General features: G+C 57.2%; 1 protein-coding gene across 4 annotated transcripts; it reads right to left on the reverse strand.

Annotated features, from left to right (window-relative positions):
- Positions 1–441: 441 nt before the first annotated feature.
- On the reverse strand, positions 442–8,086 carry SFXN3 (sideroflexin 3). 4 transcript variants are annotated; one of them, XM_030334941.1, is made up of 11 exons: positions 8,002–8,086; positions 6,597–6,760; positions 5,530–5,700; positions 4,837–4,935; positions 4,387–4,462; positions 4,133–4,218; positions 3,744–3,871; positions 3,515–3,564; positions 2,670–2,719; positions 2,142–2,189; positions 442–1,874 (listed from the first exon to the last, which is right to left on the reverse strand). In XM_030334941.1, the coding sequence occupies exons 2-11, from the start codon at positions 6,755–6,757 to the stop codon at positions 1,778–1,780; spliced, it is 966 nt and encodes a 321-aa protein (XP_030190801.1). In that variant the 5' UTR covers positions 6,758–6,760; positions 8,002–8,086; the 3' UTR covers positions 442–1,777. The 4 variants fall into 4 exon arrangements, 3 of the variants coding, with proteins under 3 accessions (XP_030190801.1, XP_030190803.1, XP_030190802.1); XR_003972894.1 differs by lacking the exon at positions 442–1,874 and adding an exon at positions 2,940–3,114 and having other exon boundaries at positions 2,173–2,189; XM_030334943.1 differs by lacking the exons at positions 442–1,874; positions 2,142–2,189; positions 2,670–2,719 and adding an exon at positions 2,732–3,108.
- Positions 8,087–10,242: the final 2,156 nt, after the last annotated feature.

Raw genomic sequence — 10,242 nt, forward strand, 5'->3', positions numbered from 1 at the left:
GGGCATGGAGGGGTATGGAGGGTGTGCTGGTGCCCTAACTTCTGTCTGATGGAGCTGGACAGTCCCTAGCCTTCCTCTCTCCAGAGGCTTCCCTGGGAACCAGAGGCCCACCAACCCATGCCAAATGCCTGAAGGGAACCAAGAAACCCAGAGCCTGAGCTGGTAGGTAGGTGGGATCAGCCTTCCTAGCCAAGAAGGAAATGAAGCCAGGACTCTATCTGCAAAGGGAATAGAAGGCATCTATATCCCCTTAGTTAGCACTCTGGGTGCTGATGGAGGACTGATTTTCTAATCTCAGAGTGCCCTCTGCTGGGGGCTGAGGTTCCATACAGAAGGGAGGGAAGAGCTAGAACCTAGATTTTGTGGGGGAGGGAAGGCCGAAGGCAGGAGACTGGTTCTTCCTGAGCACTCAGGACACAGAATCAAGTGAAGATCAAGAAGTAGATTGGTTTCTAATTTATTGAGTAACAATGGCATCATAGTTTTAGTCACTGGTAGCAGATAGTTGGGGGAGCACAAAAATGCTCTTAGAGGATCCCACTGGGGCCTTCGTCCGCACCACCCACTGCTTCAGCTAGAGCTCATGGGAGTTGGAGTCAAGGTCAAGCTCTGTATCCTGTGAGTGTAACACCATACCTTCCATTCCCAAGCCTACCGCCCTTTGGACCAGCTATGGATGCCTGGGCCCTTCTTCCTCTTGGGAGATGGGGGTGGGAGTGGAGGTAGGAGCAGGGCCAAGCCTCAAAAAAGAGGAGCTAAGGTCAGGGTTCTGCTGAATGTCTAACAAGAGTCAAGAGAACACAGAACTTCCTGTCTTAAGATTGTACACTCAGGGCCTAGTTGCCCTTGAGGGTGTGCTAGTTGTCTCCACTCAGATACCTGTGGTATCTGAGGTTAAGCACCATTCCCACAGCTGTGTCCCTCTGCAAGAGGGGGCGCTGGGAGCTCTTAAAGGGGGAATGCTTGCTCTGCCTCCATGGCTTTTTGGTTTGGGTTGGGACTATCGGTGTAGATTTGAGTTTATGATGTCAGAGCAGACCAAGAACTCCTAAGAATGTACCTAAAGATGTCCACACTGCAGTGTGGGGGCGATGGGAGGATGGCGAGAGTGGTACAGGATGCCACCCCTTTGTTCTGACAGAGGAGAGGAGAGGAAATGAGCTCTTTCGGGATGTGGGGGGTGCACAAACTCCCCGTCTCCCTTACCCTGATATGTCTTTCTCTGCCAGCCCGGTTCCTGGGAGCCAGGAAGCAAAAGTCGGAAGGAGTCGGGCCCGTTTGGCCTGCTAGTATCCCTCAGTCTCTGTTCAGAGATCCTGGCTACTCCTGTGTCCAGAAGGGGCCCTCGAGGTGCTGTCAGAAATGACTTGGCCAGTGGAACTGTTTAGGCAGGGAAGTCCTGTAGCCTGGCTGGCTGACAGGTGGCAAGAGGCCGAGAGGAGAAGCCAGATTATCAGGACATCCTAGGACAGCACGTCCGTTCCTAGCTTCTAGGACAGCGTGTACACACACACGTACACACGTATCATGTGTGTACATACATAAACATAGCAGCACAGGAGAAAGGGATTATGTGGCCCTGCTCTTTGAAACCAGAGAGGAGAGAAAAAGGCTTAACGGGGGTACCTCTCAGCCTATGGATTGCTGGTCTCAATGGCTGCTCCCCCACCAAGCCCCCGCCCAGTACCAGGAAGAGGGGCAAGTGGCAGGGATGGCAAGGCTCCACCAAAGCAGCAGCCCAAGGAGGTGAGGGAGGGGTCCAGGGGCTGACCCTCCCTCAAAGCCCCTTGTTGTAGTAAACCACTTCGATGCTGGGGTTTTGCTCACGGACCCGAGCTCTCAGCTCTGGCTCCAGCCTGCTCACATGTAAGGAGCTGCAACAGAACAGCACAGGCAGGCTGAGGATCCCCTCAACCCAACCTGCATCAGCCTAAGGGCTCACCACCTCTCCTCCTCCCAGGCTGGACAGTCTCCTTCAACTGCCAGAAGGCCCAGCTCACCATCAAGTCCCCACCCCCAGAATGAGTCTAGTGCCTGCCAAGCCTCCTCCTGGAACACACTAAAGGACCCTAAGGTCAGTGGGTTCCAGAGATGCGGAGACCTATTCGGAGCCCCCAACCAAGCCCGGGGGCAGCACTTACCTTCTCTGGGGGAAGAGGGCACAGCACAAGGGGGTGGCAAATACCAGGCTGGGGGGAGAAGAGTGTTGGGAAGGTTTGTGAAGTTTTGATCTACGGTTGTTGCCTCCCTGCATCCCACCCCATCCCTGGAGACAGCCCCTAGGGGTAGAGATTGATTAAGGCCAAGGCTGACATCAGGTTCTGGCTAAGGAAAGAGCCTCCAGGGCAATGACCCAGAGGTCCACAGCCAGTGAGTGCCTGAATCAGAAACTAAACGTGCATGAAACTCCTGGATGATACCAAAAGGTATATTTCCATGCTTTCCTCTTGTACACAAAGACTAGAATGTCTTAAAGTAGACTGTTGACCTTCAAGGGTGGCGATCACCTGCTAACACACACAACATGCCCTACAAGTGTCTAAGAGCCCTACCAGCTGAATGGATGAATGAATGATGTACATAAACATCTTAAAATCAGCAAATACCCACCCACATCCACCAGGGAAAGGGAGCTCCCACACACCCTAGCTAAGTCTCCACACACTTACCAGAAGCCCACCAGTCCCACCTGCAGGGGCGCTCCCAGCCAGGGGCGACGCTGTAGGGAGACAGAGGCAACGGGATGGCTTGTGTCCCCTCCTCCCCTAGCCCCCACCGCATTTCCCCTACCACAGCTTTATCCCATCAACCCTGCCTTTGAGTCTTTTCTTTCTCCCAAGACCATAACAGGCTTGGAATTTCCAAATCACCAGCCTCCAGTCCAGCCACGCCTACTTGCGACACCCTCCCTAGTGTCCCTTCACCCACTCTCCCCTCACAGGATTGGTTCCGCACTTCCTCCAGGAGCTGCTTTCTTCAGGAAGCCTCCTCTAACACTCCACTCCCGTCCCAGTAGCATGCATGAATCTGTCCCTTTCCTGTTCTGCACGCCCTTCTCCATTCACTCCAGCCACAGGGACCAGCGTTCGGTTCCTCCAGTGGGCACAGCTGGTGCTCAAGATAAATCGGTGAATAAATGATTCAATAAATGAGCTTGTAGTCCTGTGCCTTCTCTGTTCTGTTCGTGCGTGTGTGAGCCTGTGTGTCTCATTGTTGTCGGTAGGTGACAGCATGAATATAGTGGCCAGTGTGATGGTGGTGGTCCATCCCCGTGTGTGTCAAGAGGCCTCTGGAGTGATATCAGCTCTCTTCAGGACAGAAACCATTTCCTTCACCCCAGCCCACTTCCTTCCTGCTGAATGAATGAATGAAGGTGGAGGGGGCAGCCCAGGGGTGGGGCCAACAGGGAGCAAGTCTCAGACTCCTGGGCCAAGCTGGAAAGAGGGTTGGGGACTGGTCACTTCTGCTCCCAGCCGTCACCTCTTCCAGGGTGGGAAAGGTGGGTGTGGCCTACCTTTAGGAAGTCTTTCTTCTCCAGAGTGTCCATGATCACCGGGGGGATGGCTGCAGGGAGAGCAGGGCAGAAGAGGAGGTAAGAGTTAGTGGAATGAAAGTCAGAATCGTGAGGAGGGGTGGATCCCCTTCACAACTCTTCCCACTCCCCCGGGAGTGCTCAAAACCCCTGGAGAATGCACCCGTTCTCTTAGAGCCTCCCGTGCCCCACCCAGGCACCCCTGCCTCACCCATGGCAGGAATGGCCATGCAGATTCTCGATATCACCACCTGGAAGATTCCCTGCTTGGCAGCGGCCACTGAGTGGCCAAGTCTCTGACCTTCCTCATCAGTCACTGGGATGCCCACCTGCAGTTCCCTGAAAAGGGAAGGGGGTGGGGGTCGGATCACAGGCCCACATCCTACCTGCACTGCCCTCACGGGCAGCTATTCCCTGGAGTCCCGTCAGATATCACAGATTCAGATATCATTCTAGGATCCCAGAGTCAGACTGAGACTGTGCCCAGAAGCTTCTGTTCGGAGAGGGAGAGGACGGTCCCCACCATGGGCCAGTCGGCACGGCGGGATGGTGTGCCTGCCTGCACGCTGGGCCTGCATGCCGGGAGCCGGAGCCACTCACCTCTGCCTCATCAGGGGGATGTTGATGCAGTTGGCAGCTGCCACAGCTGCAAAGGGGACAAATCTGCCCACCAGGGGGGGCAGGTGCTGGGGGGAGGAAATATACCGTTTAGTGGCCCTAAGGGCCATGGAGTGGCGAGGAACTCTGGGGAGGGATGTGGGGAGCCTGTAGGTTGGTGTGGACGAGCGATGGGGAAGAGGGAGACAGATAAAGGGTAAGTGAGGGGGCAGTACAATGGGGGGGGGGGCATTTACCTTGGTGAGGGATTTGAGTCCCAGGGCTGTGGCCACGGCCCCAGTGGTGGCACTCACATAAGCTGTTCCCAGCTGCCTGTGGGTGGAAGAGGCAGGACACAAGGTTGGAGGTGAACAGTCCAGCGTGTGGTTCTTTCCTTCAGGGACACGTCAAAATCCTCAATACGTGAGGCGTGACGGGCAGAGAAATTCCTCCCCTGCTACAGCATAGACTTGCCTGGAAGCTCCAATCCCTCGGACAGGGCCTCCCTTAGCACAGGCAAGAGGACCCCAAGCCCTCAGGCCAGGAGAGTGGGGAGAGGGGCGGGCTGAGGGGAGGGAGTTGAGTCACTGGCTGCAGGAGCACTCAGGAACAGGAGCAGACAAGAGGGAGCAATGGTAGGCCTGGGGAGGCCAGGGCAGGGAGAGAGTGGGGGGGAGGGGAGTCCCGGTGAGGGGATGAGCTCTCACCCCACAGTGATGGGAGCGTCGCCGCTGCGATTGGAGTAATTAACAACAGCATTGAAGGACTGATTCACCCACTGCCAGAACACCACGGTCGGGGTCTTCCTGAGGGAACAGAGACACTGCTGCTCCTGCTACAGTGTCCCTTATCCTCAAACCCTAATAAAGAAACCCTAAAGGGGGGCGCCTGGGTGGCGCAGTCGGTTAAGCGTCCGACTTCAGCCAGGTCACGATCTCGCGGTCCGTGAGTTCGAGCCCCGCGTCGGGCTCTGGGCTGATGGCTCAGAGCCTGGAGCCTGTTTCCGATTCTGTGTCTCCCTCTCTCTCTGCCCCTCCCCCGTTCATGCTCTGTCTCTCTCTGTCCCAAAAATAAATAAACGTTGAAAAAAAAAAATTAAAAAAAAAAAAAAAAAAAAAGAAACCCTAAAGGTTATTCCCAAACCCTCAGGAGGGACCCAGCTGATGACCTTAGAACTTGCTTCGGTGACCTCTGCACGACCCTCCCCACTGACACGACCACATATACTTGTCTCTGGGGTGGGAGGAGCCCTGGGGCTGAGTTCTGAGGAATGTGAGGGATTCTAACACAAGCTCTCATTCACCCACTATTTTCTGCCCAAACTGGCCTCACCTAGTCATCAGGCTACACTCTAGCCTGGACAGAGTGCTCAGGGAGGGGACACACGGGGCAGGACCTGCCTGTAGAAGGTGAGCATGCAGCCAGTGATGGTCATGTTCATGGGCACCTGGGCTGACATACGGCCAATCAGGACCACCTTCTCCCCCGTGTCCGGATGGAAAGCAGAATCGTACACATACTTGGCCCTCCACAGCTGGTCCTCAGTGAGCCCTGGCGTCACCACGCCGGCCCTGCGGAGAATGTCAGGGAACAGACAGGCAATTCTAGGGGCAGATCTGCCCCCACCAGCCCTGACCACTTAGCTCAGGGAAAGTCTGGCCAGAGGACCAGGAACTTTGGCCCTGAGTCTCAGAATAAAGGAGCTCCTTGTCTCTGGGGGAGTCAAATCTTCCAGAAGGGCAGAGGGGCTCCTATTTCCATTTTCCTTCTAGCCACATAAAGAAGGGTCCCCTTCTGTTTCTGCCTAAATGCCTGGTCATGGGTAATGGTAGTTTCCAGTGGGTCAAAAATGGCTGGGGGCGGGGTGCCTGGGTGGCTCAGTCGGTTAAGCGTCCGACTTCAGCTCAGGTCATGATCTCGCGGTCTGTGAGTTCAAGCCCCGCATCGGGCTCGGTGCTGACAGCTCAGAGCCTGGAGCCTGCTTCAGATTCTGTGTCTCCCTCTCTCTCTGACCCTCCCCTGTTCATGCTCTCTCTCTGTCTCAAAAATAAATAAATGTTAAAAAAAAAATTAAAAAAAAATGGCTGGGGGCATCTCAAGGGTATTTCCTCTTGGCGACAAGGGGGTGCTCTCCTATCTCCTTGGGACTCAACTTTGAGCCCCACCTGTCCTTGAAGAGGGTGGGCCTAGCAGTGGGACAGGACCCTGTGGAGGGTTGCGAAACATACAGCAGCCCCCCACCCACAAATACCAATGCCACCTCCTCAACCCAAACACCCTGAAATTCTCTGGGTTCAAGCGCTGTGCCATAGTTGCCTGTGATTCCAACATATAGAGCTAGGGAGTAAGGGGGTCAAGGAGTGGGACAAGGTCACTCTCAAACTTGAGGAGATAGATGCAAAAGGTACCATATTAATGGCAGGGAATGAGTACCCCAGGGTCTCATTCGGACGGGGCAGCGGGCTACCTGTAGTTCTGCACGATGTTCCGGGAAGCTTCCAGCTGTGCTCCAGACAGCAGCAGATTTCGGGGGTCAGTAACGGTGAAGAAGTGCCGGGCTCTGCCCAGGAAAGTGCTTTGGTCCCAGCGAGGTTCCTGGATATTGATATCTAAGGGCAACTCACCCATTTTCTGCAGAGCAAAGATCAGGATCGGAGGACTCCAAGGAGGGAGTTCAAGAGCTCTACCTGCAGGAGCCTCTGGTGGCTCTGCCCTGGTCCCTGGGCCTATCACCAACCCCTTCTAGTGCTCAAGGTGACTCCAGATAGGTAAGCAACGGTTGGGGGGAGGAGTTGTTTTCCAGGCAAGGCCCTGGCTCAGAGACCTGCAGCCATTGGAGGAGGGGGCAGGGGAAAACAGAACCAGAAAAAACAGATCTCTTTTGCACCCTGGCCTTGTGCAGCTTTTCATCAGTGAGGATTTACACGTGTATGGTTGATGCAACAGCAGCAACTAATCCTATGCAGCTACTCTTGTGCTCTGTGTGCACAAAAGTGTGTATTATATGCGTTATACACGCATGCTCAGGTCAGCTTCAGGGCCCAGCTGCCTTAAGACCTAGATACAAACCCCCAAGGCTGTCTGGGAAGATGGCATAAGCCGTCCCACACCCCAGCCCCTGATTGGAGGAGAACAAGGGCTCACTGGCTACTTCAGGGCTTATCTATTCCAGATCTCAAATAGGGGACTCTGATGCCAGCCAAGCATGCGTGCTCGCAGTCATGCACAAGTCCCCCTCTCCAGGGGCATTTTTCTCAACCCAAACTGAATGGCCCAAGGCCCTCCTTGTTCCCCAGCTGGGCAGGGCTGGCACAGACACCCATCCACCTCTCCCCAAGCCACCTACGTCTAGAAAGGAGGAGTCAGTAAGTGCCCTCTCCACCCAGTACCAAGAGGAAAGCCTGAAGCAGCCGGCTGGCTGTGTTAGGCAAAATCCTACAATATGACTAATCCTCTCCAACCGCACTTCCTCCCGCACTGGAGGAGACACCCTCCCCTCTCTCACAAACTCACACTCACATACCCACATACAAAGATACGTACATGCCCTACACAGATATACAAACGGCGGACAAGCACTGCATACACTAGCCCACAAAGACCGTTACTTGCACACTCACACATACGCGCACACACACACACCCCATATCCATCAACTGCAGACACGGGAATGTGTGACCACATAAGGCCCCACCCTGACATTACTCCCACCAGCCAACCTCCCCTCGTGCCCCAAGCACCTCCCTAGAACCGAAGATACTGAATCCGGGTAGGACAGAGAGCACACCCAAGGCAGGCTTCCTTCCCTCTTAGCTCTCAACCTCCTACTCCCCTGAACCCGGCGAACCCCGCCCCGGACAGCCAGCACTCACGCTTTGCCGAGCTCCTGGGCTTCTGGCCTCTGCAGCTCCCGGACCCGCCTTTCTCTCGGCGCGTCGCCCCTGCCTCCGCCCCCCCAACCCATCACGCGTAACGTCACGCGTGACGCTGACAGGCAGGAGGGGCGGGGGCAACCCCCCGCGCGTCCGCCGGGCGTGCCCAGGGATTGGCAGAGACTGGGGGCGGTGGGTGCCATTTGGGGCGACGCCCCCAGCCCCGGCTGCAGGGAGCTGGCTCTACGCCGCCTCCCAAAGCCAATCAGGGCTCGGGGAATAGGTTCTGGCCAGTCCCCAGGCCTAGAGAGGAGGGGAGGAGCCGTGGGCGCTGCCCCCTTTGCTTGCAGTCCCCTGACTGGCCTCGGGAGGCACCCGGCTTCGGCAGCAACGCGTCTAGGTGCCCAGGGCGAAGGCTCCCTGGGCGCAGGACGAAGGCTGGCGGCGTGGAAGGGCCATCCTCTGATGGTGCGCCCGGAGGGACTCGGGTTACCGCCTGGGTTGTTTACTAGATGGCCGCCTTGGCAGTGGCCTTTGCCTACTTGGCCCCCTGGGCTCCTATCCCAGTTCTCACAAGCTCTTCTCACAGCACTTGGGAATTCGCAGTCCTCCACAATCTCGTTCCGCTCGTGCCTGTGCCCCTTCTATGTCCCCACCCTTTTCCTCCTCCAGCCCCCTCCTTACCTAGCTCCACTAGGTCCCAGTTTCCTTACGTCCGCGATCCCTATCCCGGCACCACAGACCTAGCCCCAGTCCCTGCCCTGGGAGGTGTAGGGGAAGAAGGTGTAGCTCTGTCTGCATCAAGCAAGTGGCTCAGAAAGATTCTTCCTCCCCCTAGTGTCCTGGAGCCAGTGATCCACTCTGTCCCCTTTCCAGAACTGAGGGGCCAGAGAGACACTTTGTGACATAGAAGGAAGACGCATGAGAAAGAAGTCAACACTCAGACACACAGCCACAACCACACCCACCCACACACACATACACTTCACAACTCACCCAGTCACCTTACAGGGCACGCCTGCCGCACGCCCAGGCGCCAGCCCACGCTCCTGCCCACCGCATGCTCACGCCCCCACTGCCCAGGTGACATTCCTTCACTGAGGCCTCACAGGTGACGCGAAGGGGTGACAATTCCGAGCCCTAGCATCTAGCTTGGCCTGGAGAAGACGCGGTTCTGGGCTCCCCTGCGCTGAGCCGGTAGCGGGAGGGGGCGAGGCGTGACCCAAACCCTAAATTCGTGGGGGCGTGGTGGGGCATCAGAACTGGAACTGCAGGGGTCTCAGCCCAGGTGACGAACGCCTGACCGGAGCGCCCGAAACAGGGGGCGGAGAGAGTGACTGGCGGCCCTCGCAGCCAATGGGAGCCCGGGGCTACGTAGGCCAGCCCCGTTCCAGCAGCTAGGCGGAGCGTGGGCGGGGTTCCCCGGACGCTGCAAGAGCTCGCGCCCGCGCCCACCGGCTGGCGAGGCCGGCGGCCGCCGCACCAGCAAGCAGGTGAGGGGGGCCAAGCTCAAGAGGTGGGGGCCGAGGGTGGGATGCTGCGTTCTGAGTCCCAGAGCTGCTCTGGGGGACTTAGCTCCGGGTTTGGGGCGCGATGTTGTGGGACTCTAGCCAGCAGGTCCTCCCCGCAAGCCTGGGAGACGTTGAGGCAACCCCTTTCGACGGGAGAGGGGGTGGGAGGGACAGCAGCCTGGAGCCAAGGGATCTGTGGCGGTCGGGAAATCTCCGGGGCCATTGGCTGCAGCTGTCCCAGGTCCTGACGCCCTGCCTCGAGACATGAGCCCCCTGCCCACAAACACAAGGAAAGGCGTGCAGTGACTGGTCCTGCCCCCAATTTCTCTCACACCACTTGAAACCCTAGGGCCCCCAAGAATCCATCTCCACTCTCTCAGCCTCTACTGAGAACTGGTCACTGGGGTGGATGACTCAGCTGAGAGCAGGAATGAGGGGTGAATGAGAGGTTCCCACTGGCGTTGTATAAATGACTCCGAAAATCCACGATGGTGCCTGGACTGGGCCAGGGGTGGGAGACGTGAGGGGCCTAGGGCATGGGAGGGCAGGAAGCTCAAATCAGGGCGAGGGGTGGAAGTTCTGGGAGGCAGCAAGGGCAACATTCACACCCTTGTCCCAACCCCTGCTCTCCCTCCGCAGGCCTGGAACGCACACCGCTGTGAGGCAACGGAGGTGGGCGGCTCCCGGTCCCTGAGACCCCAGTCCCGCACGGAAGGCTCATGGAGCCCGG

This window comes from Lynx canadensis, chromosome D2, assembly GCF_007474595.2.
Source record: "Lynx canadensis isolate LIC74 chromosome D2, mLynCan4.pri.v2, whole genome shotgun sequence".
Lineage (NCBI taxonomy): Eukaryota > Metazoa > Chordata > Mammalia > Carnivora > Felidae > Lynx > Lynx canadensis.

Excerpts from the sequence above, each read along its gene's own strand:
- SFXN3 (XM_030334941.1), bottom strand. The coding sequence starts at position 6,757 with ATGGGTGAGTTGCCCTTAGATATCAATATCCAGGAACCTCGCTGGGAC. Across the intron at positions 4,936-5,529 it reads TGCATGCTCACCTTCTACAG|GAAGACCCCGACCGTGGTGT; the intron begins GCAGGTCCTGCC and ends CTGTTCCCTCAG. Across the intron at positions 3,565-3,743 it reads CATGGCCATTCCTGCCATGG|CCATCCCCCCGGTGATCATG; the intron begins GTGAGGCAGGGG and ends CTCTCCCTGCAG.